The sequence below is a fragment of the Copadichromis virginalis genome, linkage group LG18, assembly GCF_057382275.1.
Source record: "Copadichromis virginalis isolate Kocher_CV1m ecotype Utaka linkage group LG18, C_Virginalis_male_GT1.1, whole genome shotgun sequence".
NCBI lineage: Eukaryota > Metazoa > Chordata > Actinopteri > Cichliformes > Cichlidae > Copadichromis > Copadichromis virginalis.
Genome location: NC_140635.1, coordinates 9432985 through 9452095, shown reverse-complemented (window position 1 = coordinate 9452095; position 19111 = coordinate 9432985). Strand labels below are relative to the sequence as shown.

The window sequence follows — 19111 nt, the reverse complement described above, 5'->3', positions numbered from 1 at the left end:
AAATCAAATCACTTGCATATACTGAAGTCTAATCTACTCTGAGCTAATGCCGGTTTCCAACACTAATGATCGGGTGAAGGAGAGAGATGAGGGTGTGCACGGCCACTGGTGCTCTTATCCCTGTTCTTTGTGATACAATCCAACAGGAAAGCAGTCAAACCCTTGGACATTAGCCAAGTTAACGTTCACAAATATATACACACAGAGGAACTCTGAGCCCCAATGTCAGCATTAGCACAAACATGCCACTTCATACCAAATCTCAGTGTGAGGTCAGGTGTTAGTCTCATTCCATTATTCTGGCTATATTTTCTTACTCATTACTATTAAACTTATACTTAAGACTAACTATTAACAAAATCACACCCCAATAACTCTGTTATTACACTTTGTATTTAATCATAAAAAGGCTGGATGTTGAAACCTTTTACTTCTATTTTGTATGAGCCAGGATTCTCAACAGCTGATACTCTATGTCCAAAAAGTGACAGGTATCGTTTTATGGAGCAAAAAACTTAAGAGCGCATATTTTATAAATAATACCAACAATTACAAATGCAGACCTTTAATAGTAATAAGTAATCCTTTATTTATAATGCATAGCAATATAAAAATAGTAACATATGAAAATATTACAATGGGCACAGATGAATTTGTATCAAAAACAGCAACCAAGCCAAAGTAATGAATAACACACATAAATAACAACTGCTTGAGAGACCAAACAATTTCTTTTCATCTGTTCCTTGGCAGAAAGTTAAGACAGCTATTCAGCTTTAGGTTTCAATAAACAGAAGTAATGGATGCAGTCCCTTTGAAATGTCACACAAAAGTCTACTTGTGCATATACTTAGCTTTAACTCTTCTCTTTTTTGTTTTGTATTCCAAAAGGTTTTCATTTTCTCCAGAGGATGTCTCTCTTTCAGTGGTTATCGACTGTTCACATTCATTTTCAGACTGTTGGAATGTCGATGCTGGCCGAACGTTTCTTGCTAGAATACAATGGCCTAATTTTGCGTGCATTATCTGTCATCTTTATTTCGTACTGGCATATACTTTTGCCTACTTGTTTTGTTTTTAAGACATTTGTATGCAGTTCATCTATCATTGCAGTAATACCCTCTGGAATGAATGCCCACTGTTTAACTGTGTCTAAAACAGCATTTAGTTTTCCAACTGCATCTTCTGTGCATTTTTTGTCTGTGCTTTCAACTACAGGAGTGTCATTCAAAGTTGATAGAGGACTTTTCAGAGAGTTTTTCATTTGTTTAAAATGGCTACAAGCCACCTTCAGGCAAGCACATGTGTTATAGTGAGAGAACGTACAACAAGTGCACTGAAGTGTTTCAGCCGATGCAAAAAAACACAGATTTCCAAACAAACTTGGCATTTTTATCACTTTCAAGTCCTCACAGTGTACAAAGTAATGCCTTTCTTTCACTGCAATTCTTGCCAAGGTCTGTTTCCATGTTTGGATAGATGTCATTGTCAGCCTCTGCTAATTTTGCAAGTAACACTAGATGCTTGCAAAGAAGTCCTCGTAAGCCATATGTACAGTTGCAGTAGGACTCAACAGGGCAGACATCATACACCATGTCTTCTCTTGACTCAGATGGGACTTGATATGCATTAACTCCATGGCTGTTCTTGACTGTAATTTTAAGAGCCCAACCACTTTCCATCAGTCTTGAAGCAGAGTCTGAAACTTGAGACAAGGTGTCAGCAAACCTGTTTTTCATGCGGCCCACATCTTGCAGGGTTTTTATGACTGAGAAGTAGTCGTCGGCCTTCCCTAGGAGCACTTCAATCAGATCATCCAGACGCCTATTCTTGTAGCCAGATAAAAACTGGTATTTCAGGCGGTGGAAAAATCTGAAAAACAGTTATTTGAAATGATTAGTAACTGTAATTGAAGGAATTTAAAGTTTTAATCAAGACTGTATTATTTTTAAAAAAATTGGAATACCTATTGCACACGTCTTTTATATATATATATTTTTTTCTTCTTTTAAATGACATCAGAAACAGCAGTATGCGACATTACGTGATGGCAGAGCTTCAGTTCATCCTTTGTCATTTTTTTTTTTTTTTTTTTTTTTTTTTTTAATAAATAGGACAGGGGGAATGAATGAGAGAGAGAGGGGGAGAGAAAGAAAGAAAACCAAAGGGGAGAAGAGACGGTGAGAAGGGGGGGGGAAGAGAGACAAAAAAAAAAAAAAAAAAAAACTCCTGGGTCACCTGTATGGAGAAAAAAAAAAAAACAAACAAACAAAAACAAACAGAGGAGACAGCAAACAACAAAGAGCAAAATAATAATAGAGAAAACAAAGCACCATCACAATAAACTAGCTAGTCATAGATATCAGTATTTACTAAGTAATAAACGATATTGTGCAGCACGCAAGATAGACAGCGCACAGTGTGCTTTGAGGCAGCAGCCAAGAAAGCTTTAGTCCGCGTCTGTGAATACCCATGTGTGCATACCTGTGTGGATCAGCATGCTTGCATTCCAAAGGTTTCTCCATGTAATGATCTGCTAGGGAGTGTGGGGGGGCCACAGCCCCGTCCTCCAGGGTGTGAAGCGGGTATGGAGGAGATCAAAACTCCAGACATCCAGAGGCCCCCAGAACACAAGAGACCATGGAAGACCAACAGAGGGGCAGCCGCGCCACTGTCCCAGTAAGAGCTGAGGAGAGTCCCAGATGAGGGCTCGCCCAGCAGCCGCGGAGCAGAAGTCAGGGGGAGTTGCAGTGACGCGCCCGTGAGCTCCGCCGGCCCCCAGCTGCGCCTGAGTGACCGAGCCCTAGGCCGAGAGGCCGGGGGCACCCCACCTCCAAAGGGGCCCGAGCGAGCCCCAGGCCCCGACAAGCGGCCGCCAAGGAGTGAGCCGGTGTGTACCCGGACGCCCACCCCCAGACACAAAGAACCACCAACACACCGACACCTGAGGGAGTCCGCCACCGGCAGGGGAAGTGGTGGTGGGTGGAGATAGGCCTCCAAACCTTGGAGGGCCTGAGGTGTCCCCAGAGAGGTGGCGTCTGATACCCAACCTGACATATAGACACAGACATACAGGCACACACAGACACAAACATCCATTCCCACCCTCATGCTCTCATATGTACTCACTCCACACTCAACCAACGTGGAGACAGACATAAAGAGACGCTGTACACACAATCACACTCCCCAAGCGTACTCTACAAACCGGGTCTAGGTACCCTTGCCCCTGGAGGGGGGAATTGCACCCAGACCCAGGTGGTGTTACCCTTTTCCCTGCGGTGGGGAGAGGCAGACCACCCCGACTCCGCAGCAGCAGGGAGGCCCCACACCCCAGACCGCAGTCGGACGGCCAACTCCTCCTACTAGCCCTCCCGCTCCAGCAGGCCGCAGAGAATGGGGGTGGGAGAAGACTCCAAACCTCCCTCCACCCGCTCATTGTAGTGTTGATGCATATGTGTTCTAAGGTGCAATTAAAACCCAGGAGGGCATGGAGCTACCTGCCAAGGAGCAGCAGGTAAGCGCATAGTCCCTCCTGCTAACCCTCAATGACTAAGTGTATTTAAAATTGAGAGGTGGGCAACGACGTCAGGGGTGAGGTGTACACCCTGATGGTGATTTGGACTCCGTGATTGTGCCCACCCCCAAGATCCTATATGTATGTGTAATGAGAGTGTGAATAATGTGAATGTCTAAGTTGTGGGATAAAATTGAGGCAGAGGCAGCCAGAAGGGGACGGGGGGGGGTAGCCTCCTCTGCACCCTGGTGACATACCCCTACTCCAAGGCCCTGCATGTGTGGGTGGTTGTGGAGGAGCGGGAAGAGGGAGGCAGCTGGAGATGGGGAGGGAAGGAAGGGAGGGGCAGGTAACCCCTCCCTGGGGCCAGCTCCCCCGCTGACCCCAGTAGGCACTCCCACCCTCCGCGACCCGCCAGGGAAGGGGGGCCCAGGCCCATCAGACCGGGGCCCAGTGCAGTAGCGCCCCCCGGCTCCACAGAGCCCTGGACAGTCCACCCAACCCCACCACAGAGAAAACTGCACCCACCCCACCAACCACACATCTTCCAGACTACATAAGACGGTAAACGCCCAGGCTGAGATCTTCCTCCACCTCTCCTGTATCTCCCCCTCCTGCAGAGAGTTCCTGAGAGAAGAAAGCTCCTGCAAGATGTGACCATCCCCCCCACCAGTTGAAGAGCCCCCCAGGCGGCTCGATGCACCGGCGGCACCCTGCTCCAGGGCCGGGCCCCCATGCACCCACCCGCCCACAACCCCGGCAACACACCAACCAGGACCCGAGCCCCCGAGGCCCGGCCCGGGCCCCAGCCCAGAGACGGAGCGCCCCCAGAACCTCACGCCCATCCCGGACCCACCCAGGGGCAGCCAGGTTGCCAGGTCAGTAACCCGCGTCCGTCAGCACAGACCCTCCCCTAGCCCCGCTGCACGCAGCCGCGAGGAAACAGTAACCTGAGAGCCAACAGAGCCCTCAACCGGACGTGACCGCTACCCCGGGTTGAGCCCCCCAAGGAAGATGCCTCCGGGGAACCCCCCGGCGCCCTAAGCCTGTCCCTACCCCCTCACCAATCACAACAGTGAAGGCGGGACCAAACTATGACCCCCCACCCCCACTAGGTGATGGAGCTGATAAAAGGGGCCCAGAGCAATTGATCTAATGTGGTGGCAGAGGCTGTGTCAAGACTAATGTAATCTAATAGATAATTTCTATATTGGTTAGAATTAAGATTATTTTTATTTTTCCAGTTCATGAGGACTGTTTTCTTGGCTATGCATAGGGCAGTGAAGATCATATGGGCTATATTCTTTTCTGAAGTGACATTATCTAAGCTGCCCAACAAACACACTAAGGGGGAGGTTGGAATGTTACATTTCAGACATTTTGATAAGTCTTCACATATCTCGCGCCAAAACTTTTGCACTGGTGGACAGAACCAAAGAGCGTGGATGTAATTGTCTGGTGTATTGCCTTGACAGTGTGAGCAGTTGTTGGAAGATGTAAAGCCCATCTTGAACATCCGATGACCTGTATAGTGCACTCTATGAAGTATTTTGTATTGTATTAATTGCAGACTGGGATTTTTAATTAATTTAAAAGTTTTTAAGCAAATCTGAGACCAGAAGTTTTGGTCTAGGTTGACTGATAAATCTGCTTCCCACTTTGCAGTAGGAAGGGATATTGATTCATCTAATTTAGAAAGTGTTCTGTATATTTTAGATAATAATTTGGGGGATTTAAGAGTAAGAAAATGTGCCGCACTTAGTGGTGTTTGTAATTCAACTTGACTGAGGTTAAATTTCTTTTTTACTATGGATTTAATTTGTTGATATTCTAAAAACCTTGTCTTGTTGATCCCATATTGTTCAACTAGTCTGTCAAATGGAATAAATTCTGTTCCCTCTAATATATGTTCTAAGTATTTAATTCCTTTACAACTCCATTCTGGGAAATTAATCATATTATTGTTTTGTAATATGTCAGGGTTATTCCAGATAGGTGTACGTTTGCATGGGATTAATGAAGACTCCGTTATTTTTAGAAACTCCCACCATGCTGTTAGAGAAAAGCTGATGTTGATACTTTTAAAGCATTCATGTCTTTTGATGTTTGAGCTAATAAATGGTAGGTCTGAAATCTCTAGATCCTTGCATAGTGCCTGTTCAACATCTAGCCAGGGCTCAACTAAGAAGGTATGTTTTAACCATTCTGAGATGAACTGAAGCCTGTTGGCTAAGAAGTATTGGTGAAAATTAGGCAGATCTAATCCTCCTCTATCCTTGGTTCTTTGTAGCGTTTTTAAGCTAATACGCGGGGGTTTATCTTTCCAAAGGAATTTGGAAATATATGAATCCAGAGATCTGAACCAATCTTGTGATGGTTTGTTAGGGATCATCAAAAATAAGTAATTTATTTTTGGCAAGATCATCATTTTTATAGTGGCGACCCTTCCCATGAGTGATATGGGTAAAGATTTCCATCTAGTCAGATCGCCTTCTACTTTCTTTAGAAGTGGGATGTGGTTTAGTTTAGTTAAGTCTGAAAGCTTAGGAGAGATATTAATACCTAAATATTTAATATTTCCGGATTGCAGTGGGGCAGAGGAAGAATTATGGAAGGAGCAGTTAATGGGGAGAACTGTAGATTTTGGCCAGTTAATTGAATAATCTGAAACTCTTGAAAACCAGTTTATTAAAGTAATTACCTCAGAGAGGTTGGTTTGTGTGTTTTGCAGAAAAAGCAACACATCATCCGCATAGAGACTGATTTTATGTTCTATGTTCTTACATTTTATGCCCTTAATTGTTGTAGCCTGTCTAAATGCTGCTGCTAGAGGTTCGATAAAAATTGCAAAAAGTGAGGGGGAGAGTGGGCATCCCTGTCTGGTGCCCCTCAGGAGACAGAAGCTGGAGGATGTCTGGGCACACGTCTTTTATAAAGGAATGCTCTGTGCCGGTTTAGCTGATTTAGGCAAATCCACCTACTCTGTTTTTTGTTGTGATAACATAAAAAACGCTGCTAGAATTTAAAGGATTTGCCTAAAACCTGTTCTGGCAATGACATGACGAACCTACTCAGTTTAGCCTCTTGGATTAAAGCATAATATCTTTTTTTCAGCAATACAATTGAATGAGGTCAAAATAATAAATCATACCTTTCAATCACATTGTTTGTTTCAGAACGAGCGTGACTGAAGCGACGGCCGTAGTCACACCACATGTGGCCAATGCCTTCCCAGTGCTTCTGAAAATACTGGCACACCAAAGGGTATTGCTTAAATGTCTGGCAGAACTCTGCTGATGTGGCTTTAAAGTCGTCCTCCTAAGAGAATTGGATGCAACAGAATATATTTCAATCCATTTAACAGACCTATTGAAATCTTTAATATTATGTATTGAAGGCCTTTTCCTTTTATTGAATAACATTAAGAATTTTAAGTTATTAATAATATGTCGTGTTTTTGTATTAAGAAGCAATTATTTCTTCCCTTACAATGGCTAAGAAGGAACACTAAACCTATAAGCATATTTGGTTTCAGCATCTGTCTGTGAAAGAATCCCACTCACAAGTTCTACTGCACAGTGGGTGACACAATGATGTTCTGCACAGCTTAAGTACTTGTTTTGATAAGCAAGATAAGAAGCCAGTTTTAGAAATTGTTTCAAAAATCTATTTTGTATCTCTCTGTAACTTTTTTTAGCAACTGAAAGTTATTATGCTCTTAGTGTAATCAAGAAATCAAAATGTGAAATAGACAAATTACACTTACAGATGTGCAAGCTTTCAGCTTACAAAAGAAAGAAATGATTTCATTTCTCTTTTGGGTGTTAGAAAGCCCATGGACCCCGGACTCTGATTTTGAAAGCCATCGATTAACAGCCTGTGAATGTAAGAGAAAAAAAGTTAATCTGGAGAGAGAGACAGAGGAGCAGCTGTACAAAAAGCATAAAAGAAAGCTGACGTCCAAAAATAACTTTGTCACTCACTGGACAAGAGGACCTGTGCATTACAGAAATCAACCAGGCAAACATATTTTTAAATGTCAAAAAGAGCTTTGGGAAGCAGCCACCAGAAGATGAGTGCACTGTGGTCTTAAATGGATGGACATAGTCACTCAACATTTTATCCCTTTATATTCATTAACCTGAGTAGGTGAATATCACAATGAGGCAAATCATAACAACAGGACCCTGTTGTAAAAATGTGTTTCAGGTGCATCTTAGACAACGTGAAAAGAAAACAATGTGGTTTACCTGCAAGACATGGTACCAGCATAGAAGGATAGCTGACTCTGGAAAAACCTTCTGCAAAGCATTTATTTCCGCAAAGTCTTTGTCAACCATAAATGCTCTACAGAAAAAAAGAAAACACTAAATGAGATTAAACAGTATGAAAATGTTTTTGCTATCTCAAAGCACCACTTCAATGCCAAATTAAACATTTCAACTCACAAGTAGATATATAAAATACTGCATACAGCCTATAGGAATAACTTTAACAACTGGAAAGGAAAGTTTTTTTGCAGCCCATGCTGCAGCTATAGCATTAGATTCTGGCATGTTATAACTTTTTTGAAAAGGAATTATTTCAAAATTAATAGCTGTCAATGTATTATTTACCTCGGGGAAGTTGGGAAATGCTCACAAACTATTCCAAGAACAGTTTCCAGGGTTTTCTGACTTTCGTTGCTGACAATAGCATAGGCCACAGGGGGCCTGTTCTTCATACCGCGCTAAGTGAGTTAGCTGGATGAGATTGTTGACGATTTCGCGTGATCCTGGATCGTTCGGTTCCCCGAAGCCCATCCGGGACTTGCTGTCATAGCAACAGAGCCGTAAGCGTAAACCTGCTGGGGAGCAGGTTTACTTTATGTAAACAGGATTAGATCGCGGCCACGCAGGTATGTCCGCGTCATTCATACGAAAGCAACAGCGATATTCCACCACTGTTTCACCATAAATAAATAACATCAATGTAACTAAAGATAATGCAGCACTTGATCCTTTTATTGATTTCACACAGATACATACAGGTCATTCCCTAAAAAAGGGAAATGTACTATTAACATTCTATTACATGTATGTGATTATTACAGATGTAATTCATATTTCAGAGTAGTAATTGTAAATTACTTCGTGTAATCAAGATGAGAGACCACGGCTATAAAAGCGAAGGTGGATTTGGGAAGTCTGTCGCAGTCATATCCTGTCCGTTTACGCGAGCAACCCATTGCGGAAGGTGCAAGATTGATAAGGATAGTCCTCAGAATTCAGCGTATATTGCGGGACAGACAGGATCCTTTAGCTCAGCGCGACAGTGTGCTCATAGAGAGATATCGATTTTCCCGTGAGGGTATTATTCACTTAACCAACTTGTTGACGAGGGGGTGCAGGACCACCACCTGTCTTTTTTTTTTTGCTCTGCCCTTTTCTTGGTTGCTGTTATGAACAAACAAACAGAGTATTCCAGGGTCTCTTTCCAAGAGACGACAAGCAATATAAGTGATAAATATTACCATTCTGTAGAATATTCTTATATTTCACTTTTACTTGTTCCCATGTTCTAGTGGGTCCTGTTGTGGCTCTAATGTGAAAGGGGATATAATATAACATATTATAATATAATATAATGTAATATAATATTGGATAATATGGTGTGATATGATAAATCTACCCTACCGCCTACTGGTGTTGGCCAGAGGGGCCGATGGCGCAATATGGCAGCCTGGCTTCTGTCAGTCTGCCCCAGGGCAGCTGTGGCTACAACCGTAGCTGCCTCCACCAGTGTGTGAATGTGAGAGTGAATGAATAGTGGCATTGTAAAGCGCTTTGGGTGCCTTGAAAAGCGCTATATAAATCCACTCCATTATTATTGTTATTATTATTATTATTAAATTACTTACGAGTTTGATTTGTCAGCAACTTTCTGCCAGCCCTCTCTCCTTGCTTTTGCAGCCTTTGCAGTGTTCCCTTGCGTTTTAATTAAACTCTGAAACTCCTGAAATCCCTCACTCAAGAGTTCTTGCTCTGCTGCCGAAAAATACCGAGCGCGCTCCTTCGACATTTTCGCCGACCAATCAAAGGGTTGCCGATCAATGTTTCTACTATCGATGCGTAGCCCCTGTTGGGCCACCCAGTGATCTCACATTACTTCATCCAGCTATACTAATCGTCAACAACAGGTGTGTTCGGGGAACCGGAATAGCGAGCTCAGAGTTAGCGCGATGATTTGGTCTTGGATGTTTCATTTGATCTTGGATGTAGTAAGCGACGTACGAAGCACAGGGCCAGGGACTCCATGCCCATGATCATCTCTTACAACAAGTGTGAATAAGGGAAATGAATACTGGTTAACGCAGTGCGTGGTGTCAACAAATACTAACTGTTTTGCATAGTTCTCCATGTTTGATTTCATTACAGGTGTCTGCAAAATAATCATTAGTTCTTGGTCAGATGTGTATGGTTGATAGAAGAGAACATGTTCTTGATGTTTTCCATTAAGTAAGGTATGTACACATTGACTGTCTCCACAGTTAAAGTGCTTCTTCCTCATCATGCAGGTTCTAACACTGTCAATGTCACGTGGTGTGACAAAATGCTCTCTGTTGTGAAGATCTCTGTGTCCATGTTCTTTGGCCCATTTATGACATTCGGTTAGTATGATGGCTGGCTTAGTTCCAAGGGAAAGCAGTTCCTCAATCTTCCTCCTCAAATCACTGGAAATATTGTTGAAATGTGCGTCTTTTGGGTCCGAAGGATCATGCCCATCATGCTTATCATATGTACGCTGCACGATGACTGTGTGGTCTTTCCAACATTTGAGTACTTTAAATGAAACATAGGCCTTACAGCCCACTGCTCTGTAGCTGTTTCGACTTTTTTCCCCAGCTCTGATGCAGTTGAATTTGTAATAGTCTCTTTTCCTGTCTTTACCTGAGGCAACAGTTAAACATTTATAATGTCCATGAAGGGTTAATGAGTTCAATTTTTCTAACACAACACTGAATGGGTCCTCCTGGCATTGTGACACATGCACACAAAGTTGTGTGTCTTTTCCAGTTCTTTTTTTTTTCGTCATTCAGAACACTTCTTCTAATTATGTCGTCCATTTCTGGTGGAAAAATAGCGAAGGTTTAATTAGTCAATATTCATTAATTCATTTTAACTTGTTTTGGGGTTTTTTGCAATACAATGTAAATATTAAATATAATATTAAAAAAAAATATATATATAAAATAATATAAAACAAACAGGGGCTAAAAGAAGCTAAACTTTCATATGGTATGTCTCTGGCAACTTTAACATGATGTCCCAGGGACAACATCTACACGATGTCCCAGGGCAACTTCTACATGATGTCCCAGGGACAACATTTACGCGATGTCCCAGGGACAACATTTACGCGATGTCCCAGGGACAACATTTACGCGATGTCCCAGGGACAACATCTACGCGATGTCCCTGGGACAAATTTGTAAATTTCTGGATTACTGTTAATCTCCATAGAATCAAGAACTCATGTCCAGTTTCACAGCTATGGACCAGTTAATTATGTTTCCAGGTGATAGTTTGATTCATAGATTCAGCACACAACCATAAGTCTAGGCCTTTTAGTCCAGATTCTCTTCACTTATGTTTGTAAAATGATCAGGGAAGCTACTGCAATTTTGCCTGACCCAACCCCCGGGCCACGAAACACCCAAAAAGTTGGGGAACGCTGGTCTAGAGAACACTGGTTAGCTAATGCTGTCGTCAAGTAGCCTATCGCTAGCAAACAAACAGCAAGCCAAGTGAGGAACATATGTATAATGCTTACCGTTTATTAAAGGAAAGTATCCTAAATTGACTTCAAATTCGGCGGACAGGCGAATTGACTTCAAATTCGGCGGACAGGCGGCGGTTTTTCGCTTCTTCACTTGTATTTCGAAATAATCGAAGGCGGGTATTTCGAAGTCGCAAAGGAATTACGTCACAAGAAGGTGATTGGTCACTTGCAATGTTGAACCTGGAACAACATTAATTATGATGATGTGGGAACAATGCTGACACGAGGAAATCAGATCGTCCTTATTTTACCACTAGTTGACCTTTTAATGATGGAAGGCTTACCAGCCACATTTGAAACACTGTCCTCTGGATTAACACCATCATCAACACCAATATTTTAAATGCAAATGTTCGCAACCAGATAACCATTCACTCACTTCATAAATAAACTCATCATAACACATTGTTTTTGCTTTAAACCATGTTTCATGCTTTTCATTTTCATCATCTGGTAACACACAGATCAAAGTTTACATAGGTATAAATAGCTCTAACACTTTACTCCAGCCTGGCGTCCACACATGTGGACATCACATTTTGGGTTATTTAGACCAAAATACTAAATCTTGATCAACAAGTGCCTGATATACAGTTATGAGGACATTATACTGCAACTGTTCTATCGAAATTTCAAATTAATGTCCTCATATGTGGCTCTCATTTTTCTCAGAAACAAAAATTAGGTAAAGAAAAACAAAACCTGGTAATTCTTTCTTTTTACATTCATCGGGTTCCAATCGGCCCAAATATCAAAGAGAAATTAAAAATGCATGCCATGGAAGATTTCGGGTCTTAGGGGGTTAAAATGACCAGACCCCTCCGGCCTGTTTTCCAGGCCACTAAATTAAACCCAGTCAATTACCAATTGAACAGAATAAAAACCTACGAGGTCCACTAATAGTCCAAAAGTCCAAATCTTTAATAGAAAAGACAGGCAGAACTCAAACAAACAATAATCCAAACGAGGAGCATATATACACACTGGAAAGTAAATAATTATAAGTTATTAAATCAGACTAATTAAATACAGTAAAACTAATAAGGGAAGACGAACACACGGGAAATAAAAATAACAGTGTAAACATACCAAAACTCAAAATAAAACAGGAAAGCTACTACAAACCGAGTGTGACACAATTACATTCATATTGAAACATATGTGATAATTTTCTTTCTTTGTAGCATTTTTAAGATATGTGTTAGAACAGTCATTATGCTGTTTGGATTAGGAACCAATCATTTTTGCCAAATAGTTAACACAAACTTAGAACAACAATGAACAATTTTCAAGATTCTGATTTACAGAACAAACAAAAGTCACAAAAGGTTTCATTATTTAAGAGACAAGATCAAGTTTTTCACACAGGAATGAAATGACAGAATCCAGTGCAGCGGGGCCAAAGGTGTGTGTCAGCAAACTGAAGGTTGAGGAATCAGTCAGCTCATGTTTAAGATTGTGTTGGATTTTGAGAAGAGTCTGTCTGTTATTAGAAAGTAAGATTAACAATGTTACACCAATAACCCAAATACGGGGAAATGACAAATAATACCAAAAAAGATACAACTTTCATATTGTTTTACTAACTTACTTTGTCATATCAGCACTTGAATGGTCGATGCCTTTACAGACCATGTCTGTTGTGACATCGCAGGCCAATCTTCCGGCAAACCCGAGGGCTAGCTCCCCAGCCTCCTCTTCACTCAGAACACTAAACACTGTTACTTTAGTTTTGGCCTTCTTAGGCCTGTCAAGAATCATTGCGGGCAGTTTGGCTTTACGGCCCTAAAAAAGAAAAAGTGCAAACACCAAAAGAGCAGAGAGAGACACACACGCGCACAAAGTTAAATGCTTTTGTTTACATGGTGTAATTGTGTATATGTTGCAGCAAATGCACAATTTCCAGCCACATTGTCACTTCATTGATACGAGTAACCCGGATTTATTTCAGGTGACATCAAAATCACGAAATGTATACCTACCCCAATCAAACCTCTGAAAACATGAACTGACATGTTCTCTGCGTTGATTCTGCGCTTGATCTCATCTTCTGTTATTGTGTAGGTTTTCTTTTTTGAGCTTGGTACAGATAAGCGACCATGCACTCTGTAAACTGTACTAGTTCCTTCTGAATCAGTTTGGAATTCTGTATCTGCATCGATCCTGTCAACATCATCAGCAGCAGCATTATCTGTACTCAGACTTGTGCCGTATACTTCTGCTTCTTTTTCGTTGTCTTCAGTCTGTGTACCTTCATCTCTTTCAGTCTGTGTACCTTCATCTCTGACTGTCAGTCTTCCTATCTCACTGTTACTTGTCGATTTGCTGCAGATGTTCTCTCCCTTAGGAACTTTTCCTTTGTCATTCGCTGCCTGATGCTTTCCCTGATGACATTCTTCACTGGCTACTTCTATTGCTCCTCCTGTATAGCCACCCACTATGCTGCACAACTCCTTTCCCTCTGCTGTGCTGCACTGTGCTGTTACATAAAGAAGAATGATATAAACAGCACTATATCAATTTAATTGTGAAGAGAAATCCCCACAATACGACACAGTTATGTCTAAAATAGTTTTGTGTAAAAACTGGATCTTGAAACGTCCACTTTAATTACACAGTCCTGGTGTGCAAAGGCAAAATTACGAAAAAAAATTTCACTTTAAACATTTTTGGACATTGTTTAGTTATATTGTGACTTACTCTCACAGAAGATACAGATGCCACAAACAGACTTTGAACAACGCATGTGCTTGTATGCACCACATTTCTGGCACTGCACCTGTGAATTTAAAAAAAAAAAAAAAGAAGAAGAAATAAACAAACAAAAAACAAATGAACAAAGTCCATTAAATAAACAATCTATATGGCTAAGGACATGTCATAGTGTACCCGGTCTTTGGCTGCAATCACACACCAGCACTGACTGCACTTCCTAGTTCGATCTGCAAAATATAATTTGTTTAAGTACAAGTTACATTTTCCAATGTTAGAGAAAAAGAAGGCAGCTCATTTTATCTTTACCTATTGAGGAAAATAAGTAGTGGCAAAGTCGGGACCTGAGCTTTGTGATTTCAGTGTTGTACTCCTCCACTTGTGTTTTACCGTCAATGAGAGATTGGGCAAACTAATAATTGACGAAGAAGAAAAAAAAAAAAAAGAACAAAAAGAATTAGATTAACAAAGAAATGTTTGTTTGTTTTTAACCCCCCCCGAGAAAAAAAAAAAAAAAACAGAGCAACCAAAGCAAAGCATTACTGCTGAAATGGTTCAATCTACAAAAAAAATTGAGATTTTACCATCCTGCCTCTAAGGCTTTAAAAACTGAATAGGCAAAGATGTAAACATTACTTATATAGGTTAAAGCTATAGTTTTCAGTACCATTATGACATGCACTCCACATGAGTTCCCATCCTGTTGATGTGGGTGGCTCACATGTGACAAGGTCCACTCTCCAGCGCAGCCTCTTGCTGAAGCAAATGAGCTGAGAGATCGCAGTTATTACAAATAAAAAGCATATAGAGAAATCAATAACCACGTTCGGTAATGATTTCAATTAAATTAAATATGTTATGTTAAATATGTTAATTAATTACCTCCAGTTTTTCAACACCGCACTTTTTCTGACCTCCGACTCGCCAAATGAATTCATATAGACTATGGTCCTCTTGGGTATGTCACAAAACTGTTTTGTAAAAAGATGGATATGGTAGGCTTGGGCCTTGAGCTTTCCTAATGAGGGACACTGAAAAGTATCATGCACTAGAGAGAGTGCAAAATCTGTGCAACTTACAAACAAGGTCCAGTGGCTGCCGTTTTCCAGACAGGCTCCAATCAATTTCTCATACATCTGAAAGATGTTTTTCTGGAAATAAAAATAATGTGACAAGTATGTTTTTCTGTCAAGAATGACACTGCAAAACTGCAAAAGCTTGTCAGGTGAGACTTGTAATTAATTCTGCAGATACACAAACATATAGAAAGTGTCATTTTTGGTTTACATTAATTAATTTCTATAGTGTGTACAAAACAAATCAAGACCACAGACTCAACACGCACCACTCAATTTTTGGTGTTCTTTATCAGTTGGCCAAGACAGAAATGTTTTAATCTGTGTGCATTGCTTTTGAACAAGTCTTTACACAGAAAAGGTTTCAGAAAGGTATTTTTCAGGTTCTTCTGACAAGGCTTCAATTTTGGAAAATGCTGTTTGTTTATAGTGGCAACTTATAAACCCTTTGTGATAAGAACATAGTTACCACAGTCCAAGTCATACCTTCAAAAAGTATGCACTTTGTGCTCTTGTGGACCCATCCAAAATTTTTCCAGTGATTTGGCTTGGTATTGGATAAATGTGAGGGAAATTCTATAAAAATAACATAAATACACCTATGTTTTCAAATACATTACAAAAAACGTAAACATGCTATGTCATTATGATCAAACAAGCTTTTCAACATACCTCACACTGCAAATAGATTAGGCCATCTATTACCTTATAAAACAAATAAATAAATAGATATAAATAAAAACAGAACTAAGGAATACGATTCATTAAGTAAATTGTACAATAAAGTGTATTTAAAGCAGAATTTAACATTAGTTTTATGACAACATAAAAGGATTTTTATGTCAAGAGGTACCTCATCTGAAATGTTAGTCTGGTCAAACAGGGATTTCAAACTTGAAATACCAATAGAGTTTGGTCCAGCTACTCCCACAAGGTAATCTGTGAGAAAGCATATGCTGTAGTCAACAGATATCATTTTCTTTTTGCATGCTGCAACCATCATCCATTTCAGTCTTCTAGGAGCTTTGTCTGGTTGTAGTTCTTTTTTCTCCTCCTCATCTATTAATTAAATTGTTTTCTGACCTTCCTAACTGTTTCCGACCTGTCTTCCCAATGTGATGTTTAAGCAATATATGTATGGTCAGAAGGGGGTGAAATTTTCATTGCAGTTGTACGTGTAACATTGCATGTGATAATAAAAGGCTTGATTGGTTGATTATTCAACATGAGTTGACATTTACCTGACATTGTGAAGGAGTCACAGTTTCTGTAAGGGTGTAAGAACATAACATGTGGATTTGTTACACTTCTTTTTCACAAGTTAATAACAATCAATAATTTTCATTCCATTATTTACAAGCTATCACACGATGTCCCAGGGACAACATTTACACGATGTCCCAGGGCAAATTCTACATGATGTCCCAGGGACAACATTTACACAATGTCCCAGGGACAACATTTACGCGATGTCCCAGGGACAACATCTACACGATGTCCCAGGGCAAATTCTACATGATGTCCCAGGGACAACATTTACACAATGTCCCAGGGACAACATTTACGCGATGTCCCTGGGACAACATTTACGCGATGTACCAGGACAAATTTGTAAATTTCTGGATTACTGTTAATCTCCATAGAATCAAGAACTCATGTCCAGTTTCACAGCTATGGACCAGTTAATTATGTTTCCAGGTGATAGTTTGATTCATAGATTCAGCACACAACCATAAGTCTAGGCCTTTTAGTCCAGATTCTCTTCACTTATGTTTGTAAAATGATCAGGGAAGCTACTGCAATTTTGCCTGACCCAACCCCCGGGCCACGAAACACCCAAAAAGTTGGGGAACGCTGGTCTAGAGAACACTGGTTAGCTAATGCTGTCGTCAAGTAGCCTATCGCTAGCAAACAAACAGCAAGCCAAGTGAGGAACATATGTATAATGCTTACCGTTTATTAAAGGAAAGTATCCTAAATTGACTTCAAATTCGGCGGACAGGCGAATTGACTTCAAATTCGGCGGACAGGCGGCGGTTTTTCGCTTCTTCACTTGTATTTCGAAATAATCGAAGGCGGGTATTTCGAAGTCGCAAAGGAATTACGTCACAAGAAGGTGATTGGTCACTTGCAATGTTGAACCTGGAACAACATTAATTATGATGATGTGGGAACAATGCTGACACGAGGAAATCAGATCGTCCTTATTTTACCACTAGTTGACCTTTTAATGATGGAAGGCTTACCAGCCACATTTGAAACACTGTCCTCTGGATTAACACCATCATCAACACCAATATTTTAAATGCAAATGTTCGCAACCAGATAACCATTCACTCACTTCATAAATAAACTCATCATAACACATTGTTTTTGCTTTAAACCATGTTTCATGCTTTTCATTTTCATCATCTGGTAACACACAGATCAAAGAACCATGAATAGTTCTTGCTTCATTACACAAAGCAACAGAATCATTAGTTGAGGCTTGAACCATATAGATATAGATACTATTATCTATATCTAGTGATGTACTTACAATATAGATATTATTTTCATATACTCTCTTGTAGATGATTAGCTTTATTTAATTTAGCTTTTCTATCACATTGCAGTCTGTCCAGTTTCTCTGCAAGTGCTTTAGCAGTTATTTTCTGCGGGTCGCTTGGCTCGATAGTTCAAACGTTTGAATTTGGATATGGTAAGGATTTGTAGAAGAACAGAATGTGCCTTTGGTTTTCGGTTAAACATTTGCAACTCTGGTATAGATAAATGTGATATATTAACCTTGACACACTCCAATCCTTGCTATCCAAAAAGACTGTGTGGAAGAAAAAAATACAAATGAAAATTTCCCTTTAACGTTTTGTTTTAATGTTCAGTTTCATGCAGTTTGGTAATTTTAATTTCTCTTACCAAAACCATGATAATTTCATTTTCTATTCTAGATTTTCTAGTGCTGTCAGCGTTAGTCTCGTTAAAATCACGTTAACGCCATAACCGCATTAACTCGGCAAATCTCCGTTAGCGAGTTAATGCGGGTCGCCCGCTGCATGGGGCTGCATGGCGTCAACGCGTTACCGCAGTTAGCTCGGCCCAATAGATTTCATCTCATGATCTTACGTGATGTTACTAAATTACCAAGCCTTAAACTTGTAAATTCTAGATGGATGGATTTAAATTAAAGGTTTTTTATGTTTAATACAATTATTCCCTGGATTAGACAGTTTAATTCTTCTTTCTAGCTGCTTCAAAGCATGAACAACTACTTAAATGTTCAAGTTTCCACTTCATGTTAACGCTTAAATATTCTTTTACTCTCATTAAACCTAAATACATTCCTATAGAATGATAAGATCAGGAGAGATGACCGAAACCAAGGACATGAATGTACAGACAAAAGGAATCAAAAAAGAAATCCCCTCTCTCATGATACGTGAACAAGACCCTGAGATACATAAACTCTTTCACCTGGGTCAGCAACTCATCCCTAACTCGGAGTGGGCGCTCCACTTTTTTCCAGCTGAGGAACATGGCCTCAGACTTGGGGGTGCTGATTCTCATAAAAATCCTCCCTAGGGGTCCTCCCACCAAAGACTGCCTCAGTGCCCAGACTCATATACCTCATCCCCAGACTCTATTTCCTCTACAGAAGAAGTGTTAGTGTGATTGAGGAGGTCCTTGACGTATAAACTGACAACGGTCTCTAGTCTTGTCAGCCGAGGATCTTTATGGTCATGGTCGGCCTCCAGATCTGCTCCGTCTTTCTTTGCCAGCCTCCTGGTCAGCCCTCTTAACTGCTGTGTCTCTGCCGCTAGCCTCCTGAACTCTCACTTCTTTGTTTTGGATTTTTTTTTCTTAAATATGGTCCTTCTTTCCCTGTCAGTACTCTTACTGGAGCATTTTGGGTCACCTGAAGGTGTTTCAGGGAATTTTTACGACAGCCTGATAATAATGAATTACAGTAGTTCTGCCTAGAAGTAAT

General features: G+C 40.6%; 2 protein-coding genes across 2 annotated transcripts; both read right to left on the bottom strand.

Moving 5' to 3' along the window:
• Positions 1-560: 560 nt before the first annotated feature.
• On the bottom strand, positions 561-11586 carry LOC146687260 (uncharacterized). The gene is made up of 7 exons (XM_085440087.1): positions 11330-11586; positions 9797-10624; positions 8134-8234; positions 7768-7864; positions 7284-7394; positions 6669-6835; positions 561-1872 (listed from the first exon to the last, which is right to left on the bottom strand). Exons 2-7 carry the CDS (start codon positions 10589-10591, stop codon positions 1410-1412), a joined length of 1734 nt encoding a protein of 577 aa, XP_085296213.1. The 5' UTR covers positions 10592-10624; positions 11330-11586; the 3' UTR covers positions 561-1409.
• Positions 11587-12235: 649 nt separating this feature from the next.
• On the bottom strand, positions 12236-17486 carry LOC146687259 (uncharacterized). Its single transcript, XM_085440089.1, has 9 exons — positions 17080-17486; positions 15980-16393; positions 14933-15831; positions 14718-14820; positions 14360-14462; positions 14228-14280; positions 14039-14117; positions 12930-13817; positions 12236-12821 (listed from the first exon to the last, which is right to left on the bottom strand). Exons 3-8 carry the CDS (start codon positions 15184-15186, stop codon positions 13258-13260), a joined length of 1152 nt encoding a protein of 383 aa, XP_085296215.1. The 5' UTR covers positions 15187-15831; positions 15980-16393; positions 17080-17486; the 3' UTR covers positions 12236-12821; positions 12930-13257.
• Positions 17487-19111: the final 1625 nt, after the last annotated feature.